The 12,779-nt window shown below is 40.2% G+C and overlaps 1 protein-coding gene across 6 annotated transcripts in view; it reads left to right on the top strand.

The window, feature by feature from the left end:
- MLLT3 (MLLT3 super elongation complex subunit) overlaps nucleotides 1-12,779 on the top strand; it is a 388,749-nt gene that overhangs the window by 344,930 nt on the left and 31,040 nt on the right. For 5 of the 6 annotated variants that reach the window (XM_073666190.1, XM_073666179.1, XM_073666162.1 and 2 more), the window contains one exon: nucleotides 5,113-5,209. In XM_073666190.1, coding sequence (XP_073522291.1) covers nucleotides 5,113-5,209 — 97 coding nt within the window. Of the gene's footprint in view, nucleotides 1-5,112; nucleotides 5,210-10,841; nucleotides 10,869-12,779 lie in introns of those variants that run through there. The other variant, XM_073666207.1, reaches the window with a different exon arrangement.

Here is a 12,779-nt window from a genome sequence, read left to right as displayed (position 1 = left end):
GACTCACCAGTGCAAGTCAATGGTTGCGAGAAAAAAATCGAAGCCAATGAACTCTGTTCACCTCACTGACGTCAGCGCTAGCAAGTTCTCGCGCCGCTAGCGGTGACGTCAGTGAGGTGAACAGAGTTCATGGGCTATTAACTCCGCTCACCTTATTCACGTCACCGCGAGGCTCAGTGTCTCTTCCGAATGCCAGGCTGAACGGTCGCATCATGCCATCATTCAGTAAGGCATCTAGAATGTAGCAGAGTTGAACTCATCACGGGACAAATGGAATATGGTGAGGAATGTGGTGTTTTTTATTATTTCGCATTTTTCAGTAACAAATGGGTAAAAGAGGGTGGGGAGTGTTTATTTAAAATAAAGGAGTCTGTGTCTTTCAATTAAAGGACTTTATTCTGTGTATTTTTTACATATAGACGCCTCTCCATTACTAACCCCCTGGGCTTGATGTCAGCAGCCATAAAAGAGCTGACAGGAACCCCAACCCCATTACCCCACTTGCCACCGCACCAGGGCAAGTGGAAAGATCGAGGCTAAGCGCCAGATTTGGCGCATCTAATGGATGCGCCATTTCTGGGGCAGATGAGAGCTGATGTTCTTAGTCTTGAAGTGGGCCAATATCCATGGCCCCTTCTTAGCCTATTAATATCAGCCCACAGCTGTTTGCTTAGCCTTTGCTGGTTATTAATTATAGGGGGGGGCGCCACATAATTATTTTTTTTGTTTATTCTGGGGGGGCCCCACATTTTAATAACCAGTAAAGGCTAAGTAGACAGCTGTGAGGTGATATGATTAGCCTGGGAAGCTCCATGTTTATTACCTCCTTCCCACACTATAAACATTGGCCCCCAGGTGTCCGTTTTCCCTCAGCTGGTTAAGAAAAAGTAGGGGGACCCCACGCCATTTTTTTTTTTTTTTTTTTTTTTTTTTTTTTTTTTAATTTATTGAATTAGTAGCTAAATACATATACACTAAACTACACACGCCCTGCACTGATTACATATCTCAATGTCATCTATCTATCTATATCTGTATCTAAGATTGTTTTATTAGTTAGTAAACTAGCTTGAAATAACAGAGAATTCCTGTATGTAAAAGCTGACGTTAAAAACGTATTGCATACGCATGTCATACCGATGCTAGGTGAGAAAAATCGCATTGTACTCGCATGACACTTGTCTGACTTTTCAGGAACAACATCAGACCGATTTTTTTCAACGCAGAGGAGTCTGAGGCCTAAAGCTGAGAGTCGGCACTTTAAGCCCATATTGATAATATAACTGTATCTCTTGAAAATGTTTTGGTAAACAGTTTAAATGCCAAAACTTGTCACTGTCCAATTATTTTTTTACCGAACTGTACAGGTCTTCACTTCCTATACAAATCCTCAAAACAAAGTTTGTTTTTATTCCTTTGTGGAGGCGCAAAATTATTCTTTTTGCACTTAAGTTGTGTTTGTATCTACTTCTTTCTGTTACAGACTTAGACCTTATATGACAGCCATAATACCCACAAAGAGGCCTGGGGGGAGTTGCCAGTGTGAGACATGTAACTATCACCGTATAGTAGAATTTTATACAATTTTATCTCGTAACACAATATTGCAACCCTATCTGCCTGTGAGATGGGAGCTCAAGAGAGGAACCTGCAGATGTGTCAGTTATAATCACACACAGCTCTTCAGTGAGATCAGGAGAGCAGACTGTCAGTCATTACATGTCTCACACTGGTATTGCCCCCTTTCATTTAAAATAAGCCCAGATTGTCATGCATTTAGTGTCCGACCCATAGTTTTGGTTAACTCATTTACTTATAAGAAAAATGTGGATTTTTCTGGAATAAGACATCAGATTGCAGATGTCAAGATATCATTTTATTCAGCTTCGTATGACCTACATGCTCATATAGACGGCTTAGGAAGGTTGCTCCTACTGACAGATTCTCTTTAGTGTTATTTACAAAGTCTATTTTATGTATAGGTGTAGTAAATTTTTTGTGATTTACAAGCTCGCTTTTTGGTGTCTTTACTATTACCAATCACAGAACAGTAGTAAGAAAATAGATATTTAAAATATCTGGACAGTGCAACCTATGTGTTCACTGTATGCTTGCAGTATGTATGTAGCAGATAATGAACCCATCTTTATGGATATGATGGAAATAAATTATTTCTCTCTAGTCCTCAGATGTAGGAAGCGAGACAGTGCTCTGGAAATCAGATGGAAATGTTTAAAATCCTTTTCATTTATTGAGATCACATTTATTCATGTATTGTGTGAAAGAAAACCTTAAATTGTGAAATAATGGTTGTGGGTTCATGAACAGACACCGCACAAATTTAGTTTAAACTCGAAACCCATACCTGAATCAGTCAGATCCATTAGTGAAGTTCTTTGTCTATCTTCTGCATAAGTATAGGAATATCTTAATTTCTAACGTGCTTTCAGAGCTGTAGCTTATGTTACCTGCCATCTTTATTTACAGAATATAGAAAGAAAAAAAAGGGTGGGGTTGGGTACCACTATTAAAAAAAGACCAGGCATACTGCAATATGTACAGTACAGACCAAAAGTTTGGACACACCTTCTCATTTAAAGATTTTTTTTTCTGTATTTTCATGACTTTGAAAATTGTACATTCACACTGAAGGCATCAAAACTATGAATTAACACATGTGGAATTATATACTTAACAAAAAAGTGTGAAACAACTGAAAATATGTCTTATATTCTAGGTTCTTCAAAGTAGCCATCTTTTGCTTTGATGACTGCTTTGCACACTCTTGGCACTCTAGCGCCGGTCATCTCCCGGCTGCATCGCTGCTGACCTCCATGCAGCTACCGTCGGGAGATCAGCGGCCCTAGCCGCTGATCTCCCGACGGCAAGTGTGAAGGGAGGACCGAGGAGCGCCGCCAGTTGGGGTACTTCTGCTCCGAGGTTCCGGTCATCTCCCGGCTGCATCGCCACTGACCTCCGTGCGGCAGATGAGCCGCTAACGGCTGCCATCTTGTTCTTAAATCCCGCGTCGCTGATTGGCCGCGGCCAGACCAATCAGCGACGCGGGATTTCCTGGACGGACAGACAGACGGGATAAGCCGATTATATAGTAGATGGTATACAACTCCAGATATTCTCAATAAAATGGATAAATCCAACTCGCCTAGTTGCTGGAGATGCAATCTAGCACCTGGAACGCCATCTCCTATTTGGTACAATTGCTCCAAAATCACATCTTTCTGGGAAACAATACACAAGCATATAAAAAGGGCTCTTAACGTATCATTCTCTTTAACTAATCCTCCTTAACCTTCATTGCCAGCATCAACATCTCAACACACATATTATAACATCTCATCTTCTTAATGCGGCCAAAAGCCTTATTGCTAGACAGTGGAAGGACACTGATCCTCCCTCCTTTTCAGAATGGGATCAGCCAATAGTATATATCTATCTTGATTGATTCACTCCAAACAGGAAAAACTCCTCGAAAACTGGTGTCAATGGCATGAATATCAAAACAGAATTATATTCTAATCCATGGTCTCAACAACTAAACATGTTTGTGCTATATTTATCTTTTTGTTCTCAATTTTTCTACTGTAATCAAAAAGATTCACCTACTCTTAACAGGACTCCCCCTACCCTTCCTTCCTAATCCTCCTTCCCAGTTTCAGCCTTTTCCTTCCTATTTCTCCTAGTTTTTTCCCAATCTCTATTCCCCTAATATAAAATGAATGTTGTTTTTCTTCTCAGCTGCTATGTCTATATGTATTCACAGGTTTTTTTTATGTATACGTATGTCTGTTACCTGCCACAACATTCTAAAATAAAGAATTAAAAAAAAAAAAAAAAACAGGTATGTTTGACTCTGAAATGCTACAGCCTTTCAGAGAAGGATATATGTTAAAAGCAGTCAGGGGCCGAGCCGCACAGGAGACTAGTTGGACAGGCTGGTTTTTGGCAGCTTCTCCCCTCCCACTCCCCTTGAGTGACAGGTCTCTCCCTGCGTGCGTGTATAGGGAGAGACCTGTGAGTCAGTAGCAGCAGGTGGTGAGAAGCAGCTGGGACCCAGTCTGTCCAACTAATCTCTTGTGTGACTTGGTCCCTGGCCTCTTTTAGAGTATGTTATTCTCTTAAACACTGAAGTGTCTCAGAGTCAAACACACCTGGCTGAAATCGTACAGCACACTGTCTGATACAAACTGCATATATCAAAGAATAAGCAAATCCATTAAATGTAATATATTTCATCAGTTTGTTTGAAGCAACAGTGATAATTTAAAGAGAACCTGACACCGGATACATGATGCTTGAACCACGAGCAGCATGTATCCTACACTGACTGTATGATTTCAGCCATGCATGTTTGACTCTTCCCACTGCCAATGACTGCAAGATCTCTCCCTATACATGCACTCAGGGATAGACCTGTCAGTCAAGGGAAGTGGGTGGGGAGAAGCCGCCTGGGACTAGTCTCCAGCAAGGCTGTTTCCCAGGCAGCTTTTAAAGTATGTTTTTCTCTGGAACGCTGCAGCATTTCATAGTCAGGCATACCAGGCTGAAATCAGCCAGCAGTAGATCGGGTTGCAAGTATTAGCTGTCAGGTTCCCTTTAAAATACTCCTAAACAAAATGGTTATACATGGTTAAAGGATGTAACCTGTATAACCTTCCTCTAAAATACAGGCTCAGACCTTTTAACTATAATACCTCAAATGCCAAGTTAATAAAGGTCCAAAATGGCACAATAGTGAAGCAGTTACAAAAAGGAAAAAAAAACATAATAATAAAATGTGGCAAAATAGAGGTCAAAAACCAACAATGCATGTTTCCAAATTTTAAAAATAATTAATAAAGAATGATAAACCGATACTGCCAAGTGGGTGGAGGAGGGTCAGGAACTGCAGGGAAAGAGGCCCCACGTGTTACTCTGTGCTGCTTCATCAGGGGTACGGCACAAATGAAAGTGAAACTCTAAGCACAAAAGTGAGTCTGTTAAAACCAGTAGTGAGGTTCTTGGTCTTATCTTTTGCAGAAATATAGGAATATTTTAATATCTTACATGCCTTCAGAGCTTTAGCTTACGTTACCTGCCGTCTTTTATTTGCAGAATCAGTCTCAGCGATGGGAGCAATAGTGAAAGCAGTTCTGTTTCATCACCATTGCGGAACGAGCCTCCAACCTTGCTGAAAACGAACAACAGTCAGGTAAGCATTGGAAACCTCATTGGCGCATAGGCTTTATTTATTTTACTCACTTTTACAGTGCCATTAATTCCACAATGCTTCAGACATCATCACTGTCCCCATTGGGGCTCACAATCTAAATAGTCCTGAAAATGCTGCAAAAACTCAGGTGGAAAGTGGAGCAATTTCCCCATTATGTCCAGAAATCTGCTTTAATTTTTCAAAGAGGATCTAAAAGAATGTAGTTTTTTATTTTTTTCTTGAATTGTGCTATGCTAATGATACTGTATAGCATGTGTTTTCCATTCCTCTGTGTTGAACTACCTACACTTGCTTTTGTCTCGTTTTTTCCACACCACATCAAGTTCTTGATACGGCTGCAAATCTGCTAACCTTACAATGGGAACAGAAGCATATGAGCTGCCCACACACTGTTCTTTACACAGAGCGCATAATACACAGTGACGATCAGGCTTCTCGCAGGGATACAATGCTGCCAACATTTAAACACTGCTGCTATAGCAGCAGGCTCACCCCGCGTGTATGTCTAACCGCGCTAATAGCCGTCCTCAGCGCTGGAGCACGTTGGCCATGTATTGCTCCTGTGGGCCAGCGACACATTACCATTTCTGTTTGTCGGGGTTTTACTTTACGGAATAACATTAGATTTGTCTGTATAGAACAAGCCATACGATCCATCCTAGTTAGCGTCGCTGTAAAAGCTATTTTATCTTCCAGTACATTTGCATGTGTCACATGTAATAAAATCAACTTTCTATTAGCCTTGAATCCACAACTACATTCATCTAAATAAAATGTAATCTACAATATGACATTAGTATGTGATCCGATATGGAAAAGAATTGGGGAAAAATGAAAGCAGAAGAATGAAGGCCAAATATAGAAAGGAGTTTGTTTTTTCTTCTTTAATTCAATTTGCCCTAAGTGGAGACGATATAACATGTGTCCTATCCCAGCTGTCAGAGAAAGACATATATCGGCCATACTCTTAAACCTAGCCATTGTTCCGAGATAAAAGCTGCCTGTGAGCGTCTTCGAAGTTCCTTTGAACTGTGTGTGCGTATTGTTCCGATGCCCCCTTTGTTCACGCAGCATTTCACCGTTCCTGTGGATTATTTGATGCTCTGCCAAGCCGTGCCCCACATAAATAACTTTTAAATGAAAAACATACTGAAAAAAGAGAGTACAGTCAGTTGTGTCTATCCAGCGCTGCATATGCTGAAGTGTGCATCTGAAAATTCACAAAAAAATGACTGTTATTCAGGCCTTCTTGTGATGCCGTGCCACTAACGGGCAGCACAAGTGATTGGCATGATGCCAGCACCTTCAGACCTCATGAAGCTGCACACAAGTACCTTGACTGCTCTTTTTATGTAGCAATGGTCTTGGGTCAGAAGGAATACAACAGTCATACAGCAATAAGCAGGGCATGCCTTGATGATTACATTTAATTTTCTTATTTATTCATTTTAACACATTTCTTAAAAAAAAAAAAAATAAATAAATAAAGTCACCAATTTTGAAAAAATATAATCTGCGTGTTTGCTACTTCCATAATCGTAATGACCTGGAGAGTCAGATTGCCTGGGTATCTATTAACGTATAATGGATGCTGTAAATAAAAACACACAAATTGTGGAATTGTGCTTTTTAGACAACTCGTCGTGTTCATACAGCTATGTTGACAGAAAAATAAAAAATAAAAAGTTACGGTTATGGCATAATGGGGGGAAAAAATCCAGCTTCAAGGATCCTCTAAAAAAAAAATTGCTTTATTGCATAAGTATAAAAATCTGTGATAACCGTATGGGTGTTACAACCCCTAGAATATGCTCTAGTAGACGCGTTTCAGATGGTAAGGTCTCTGGTCATGCACCCAATTGTGGAACTTATTTTTATTCCAAGATCTATTAATTAAAATGTACTTTGTTCATTGGAAAACCCCTTTAAAGAGCACAATCACCGATGTGTACATGCACTGGCTCCCATCACCCCCTCTCCCTCCCCTCCCAGATGTAATCATGTCTGCTGAAGGTCCAAAAAGTGCTAAATCAACAAGGAATGGAGGTGGTAAAGTAGTCATTCAAAAATTGTTTCATGGTTGATCACGTTCCCTTTATCGAACAGTATTTATTTGCTTAAAGCTTAGGAACGATTTACATGTGGCAGATATGATACAATGGAGGCATTTGCTATAAGGATGTGAAAATGTTCTCAAAGCTCAGTAGACTTCATTTACAAAAAACTGCTGTTCTTCATTTTTGACCATTTAAAAGGTTCCATTGATCATAAGCCATTTTACAAGGGGTTCACCTACTAGGACCCCAAAATTCTCTGTGGGGAAACCTTGGTACCAAATGCTGCAATCACACCTCCATGTGACTTGTTCGCGTGCTGTCCGTTTTCTTTCTTCATTGATCCATACACATACTCGTTCACAAATCAGTTTGAAAAATGGATCCATGTCTTTGCTATGGGAGTCTCGAAGCATGTCTTATTCTTATCCTTTTTTCCCCCCATGCATAGTGACCTCCAAAGTAAACATGAACAGCCTGTGCCCTTGACTGTAATTTATGCCATAACGCCATGCCGTTCCAGAAAAATTTGAGTGGCACAGTAATAAATACCACACACAGTTCCCTCATTCATACCGGTGCCAAGCACATTGTGCCTTGATAGTAATCATGCCCAATAGTATCTTGAAAGTAATTGCATTAGAATATCCTCATAGTGGCTATAAACCTGTCCCCAACAGTAAGGTGTGCCCCCATAGGGGCCCCCACACCTATGGCAAACATTGTGCCCCCATGACACTGCCTAATAGTTTGCTTCTCATGATGTGAGTGATTAAAAGATTGCTCTATAGAGGAGTTAAGCCCCCGTCTCACATAGCGAGATCGCTGCTGTGTCACGGTTTTGGTGACGTAACAGCGACCTCACCAGCGATGTCGCTATGTGTGACACTTTGCAGCGATCAGGCCCCTGCTGTGAGGTCGCTGAATGCTGCAAAGTGTCCTGGACCATTTTTTGGTCGTTGCCCTCCCGCTGGTCAGCACACATCGCTGTGTGTGACCAGCGGGAGCAGCGATCAGGCTGGTAACCATGATAAACAGCGGGTTACTAGGGGCACACGCGCACTTAGTAACCCGATGTTTATCATGGTTACGAGCCTGCTAAAGTGAGCGGTAACCTCCCGCTCACCGTAGCAGAGAGAGTGATAAACAACAGGTTACTAGGTGCGCGTGTGCCCCTAGTAACCCGATGTTTATCATGGTTACCAGCCTGCTCCTGCTTCAGCAGGCTGGTAACCAGGAGCAGGTCATCGTGGAAAGATTCTTTCCACGATGTCGCTGCTCCTCTAATCGTTGGTGAGCCTGCCTGTTTGACAGCTCACCAGCGACCACATAGCGACGCCGCAACGATCCCTGACTGGTCGTATCGTTGTCGGGATCGTTGCAGCGTCGCTAAGTGTGACGGGACCTTTAAGCTGGCACCAGGACTCATTCATCCAGGGCAAACCTCCTCAGGTAAAAAAACTTTGCAATGATCGGCATCCTTGGGTCCGCAGTGCTTTCTTCTATTTCACTTATTGAATATTAAAAGATTGCGGTTTCTAGCCTCCTAGGTGTTTAAAAAAAATAAATCTTGCTTTAAATAAAAAAAACACTCGGGAAGAAAAACATTTTCTTAAATAAAAAGGTAAAAATAATTGCCTGCCCGATTGTAGTAGCTTGAAGAAATAGTCATTTATCTATTTTATTTATTTTACTGATTTATGAGTCGTGACGCAAGATCATAAAAATTGCCATTTTTCCCTAAAAGAAAAAATTTATATCAAACGATAAATTGCATATAGTGCAAAATAATGCAAACAGAAAAGAAAACTTTCCCCCAGAAAACAACAAGCCCATGTACGACTACAGAAAAGTATAAAGTGACAGAGTATAGCGGCACAATTTATTTTCCCTACAGAGCATTTTTTTATTTACTAAATTACTAAAACCTGAATTAATAAAAAAAAAAAAAAAAAAAAACTATAACTTTGAAATCACCACAGTTCTACTTATAGCACTTGTTATTTATGGTTCATGGTGGGAAGAAAAAAAAACTAAAAAACTGCAAAAAAAAAAAAGGGACAGGGACAGACTTTTTAATTCCATTTCCCCTTGAAAAAATAAAAATGAATAAATGTTAAATTATAGGCTTCGCGATTGTTTCAATAAAAACTGCAGTTGCTCACAGTCTTATTGAAAAACTGTAAAAAAAAAAAATAAAAAATAAAAATGCTAATTATCAAGATTTTTGTTTTTTTCAAATAACTATTTTTTAAGCATTTCCATATTCACTCATTCCTGCACTACTTTTCCTATTTTTTACCACTGTTATATTTTGCATGAGAATATCGTAATTTTGATGACTTGTTTGGAATAAAATGGCTCATAAGTCTTGAAATTGTAATCATTCCTTTAACCTGCTGTATTTCTATGTATACATAATATTGGTTGTCTATTTTTTTTTATTGTCATTATTTTACCACTATTTTTTTTATTACGAGCAGTTACCATCAAAGGGGAAAATAGTAAAAAATGGCTTGCCAAAATATAAATAATTCCTGATTCCGCTAGATTTGTCACTTGTTACTTTATAATACAGCTGTAAATTCCAGTGCGTCTGGCAGAAACCGTAAAGTGCAAGACCAGAGGTCAAGAGCTTTTATCAGTCCCACCAGAGACCAGACAGAATTTACAACATTCTGTTTTTTTTTTTTTTCTTAACTTTTCATTTGAAGGCTTAAAATAGGTAGAAGGCAAAGAAGCAAGTTACTTTCTATGTGGTTAGGTTTCCTCTTAATTTACCATCTTTTCAGTTAGCCATTAAAAGGTATCAACCATCGAGGACTGCTGGCTAACACAGTACAAAGATATATATATATATATATATATATTTCCTCTTAATTTGAAACTTTTCTTCAGTTTGGGAGCAGATGAGTGCTAGTTTGGTTCTCTTATGGTCCTTTTTTAGAATCTTTCCTAACTGCACCCAAATTGTTTTAGACCTTTTAGACCTCTGATTATACTCCTAAACATTGAATTGCAACACCAAGACGAAAAAGTTGTGGAATTATTGAAATCACGGTATCAATTGGCATTTTAATGATGTGCAAATGATAAAAATTTGGCCCAATAGGTGACAACGCCAGGCTGGTTATTGCTGTTGCTACTGTGAGCAACCTACGAGGCCTTAAAGTGCTACCATGGGCTGCGGTGTCTCCAGACTTGTCTCCCATCAAGCAGATTTGGTACATCATTGGTCGCCATTAGCAAATTGAGCTGCCAGCAGTTAATTCTGATGATTTTCAGCATGACAGAAGTTTCCTCAGACAACTATTAAATAAGCACTTTCATGAATATTTTTTTTCATTAAATGTGTGTATATGAGTATGTAGTGTGAGTGTATTAATATACTCGCCTACCGCCGCCCTCTCTGAGATCCAGCCCCGTTCAGCTCCTCTTCTCAGTGACATCACCGATCTGCGTGACCCGGAAGTGGCTTTTATAGTGTAAACCTATGGATCGTAAGAACGAGGCTACATAGACTTACATTGTAAAATAGACTTTTGTCTCACACATAGAGCATAGAGTGACCCAGAGAGTCTGCAGAGTGGTGACCTCACTGAGAAGAGGAGTGGGATGGAGTTGGATCCCAGAGAAAGCAGCTATAGGTGAGTATATTAATACAGTCACTCACGCTATATTACATAAACACATTTAATAACATATTAATGGGAGTGCTCCTTTATTAATATCATTGATAGCATGCCAAGACGTCTAAGTGAATGTATTTCTGTATGAGGCACTAATACTCAATACAGAATAAATCAACATGTTTTGAAAAATGTATTTCCATTTTTTCAACATTTGCTTATAATTAACATTTGTATCGACCCTGTGATTTACATAATAACATGACTGTTGCTACTTGGTGTTGCTTTTCCTGTGTTGGGGGTGTAGATTGATGTGTGTGTGTGTATGGGTATATATATGGATGTGTGCGTGAATGTATGGGTATATATGTATATGTGTGTATATAAATAATTGTATAGTTTATGTACAATATATTATTTGTGTACAGACCAAAAGTTTGGACACACCTTCTCATTTAAAGATTTTTCTGTATTTTCTTGACTATGAAAATTGTACATTCACACTGAAGGCATCAAAAGTATGAATTGACACATGTGGAATTATATACTTAACAAAAAAGTGTGAAACAACTGAAAAGATGTCTTATATTCTAGGTTCTTCAACATAGCCACCTTTTGCTTTGATGACTGCTTTGCACACTCTTGGCATTCTCTTGATGAGCTTCAAGAGGTAGTCACCGGAAATTGTCTTCCAACAATCTTGAAGGAGTTCCCAGAGATGCTTAGCACTTGTTGGCCCTTTTGCCTTCACTCTGCTTTCCAGCTCACCTCAAACCATCTCGATTGGGTTCAGGTCTGGTGACTGTGGAGGCCAGGTCATCTGGCGTAGCACCCCATCACTCTCCTTCTTGGTCAAATAGCCCTTACACAGCCTGGAGGTGTGTTTGGGGTCATTGTCTTGTTGAAAAATAAATGATGGTCCAACTAAACGCAAACCGTATGGAATAGCATGCCGCTGCAAGATGCTGTGGTAGCCATGCTGGTTCAGTATGCCTTCAGTTTTGAATAAATCCCCAACAGTGTCACCAGCAAAGCACCCCCACACCATCACACCTCCTCCCTCCTCCATGCTTCACGGTGGGAACCAGGCATGTAGAGTCCATCTGTTCACCTTTTCTGCGTCGCACAAAGACACGGTGGTTGGAACCAAAGATCTCAAATTTGGACTCCTCAGACCAAAACACAGATTTCCACTGGTCTAATGTCCATTCCTTGTGTTCTTTAGCCCAAACATGCCTCTTCTGCTTGTTGCCTGTCCTTAGCAGTGGTTTCCTAGCAGCTATTTTACCATGAAGGCCTGCTGTACAAAGTCTCCTCTTAACAGTTGTTGTAGAGATGTGTCTGCTGCTAGAACTCTCTGTGGCATTGACCTGGTCTCTAATCTGAGCTGCTGTTAACCTGCGATTTCTGAGGCTGGTGACTCGGATAAACTTATCCTCAGAAGCAGAGGTGACTCTTGGTCTTCCTTTCCTGGGGCGGTCCTCATGTGAGCCAGTTTCTTTGTAGCGCTTGATGGTTTTTGCAACTGCACTTGGGGCCACTTTCAAAGTTTTCCCGATTTTTCGGACTGACTGACCTTCATTTCTTAAAATAATGATGGCCACTTGTTTTTCTTTACTTAGCTGCTTTTGTCTTGCCATAATACAAATTCTAACAGTCTATTCAGTAGGACTATCAGCTGTGTATCCACCAGACTTCTGCACAACACAACTGATGGTCCCAACCCCATTTATAAGGCAAGAAATCCCACTTATTAAACCTGACAGGGCACACCTGTGAAGTGAAAACCATTTCCGGTGACTACCTCTTGAAGCTCATCAAGAGAATGCCAAGAGTGTGCAAAGCAGTCATCAAAGCAAAAGGTGG

Source organism: Phyllobates terribilis, unplaced genomic scaffold (assembly GCF_046119375.1).
Source record: "Phyllobates terribilis strain yellow unplaced genomic scaffold, ASM4611937v1 Scaffold_1__5_contigs__length_1240528914, whole genome shotgun sequence".
Lineage (NCBI taxonomy): Eukaryota > Metazoa > Chordata > Amphibia > Anura > Dendrobatidae > Phyllobates > Phyllobates terribilis.
This window is presented reverse-complemented; position numbering and strand designations above follow the sequence as displayed.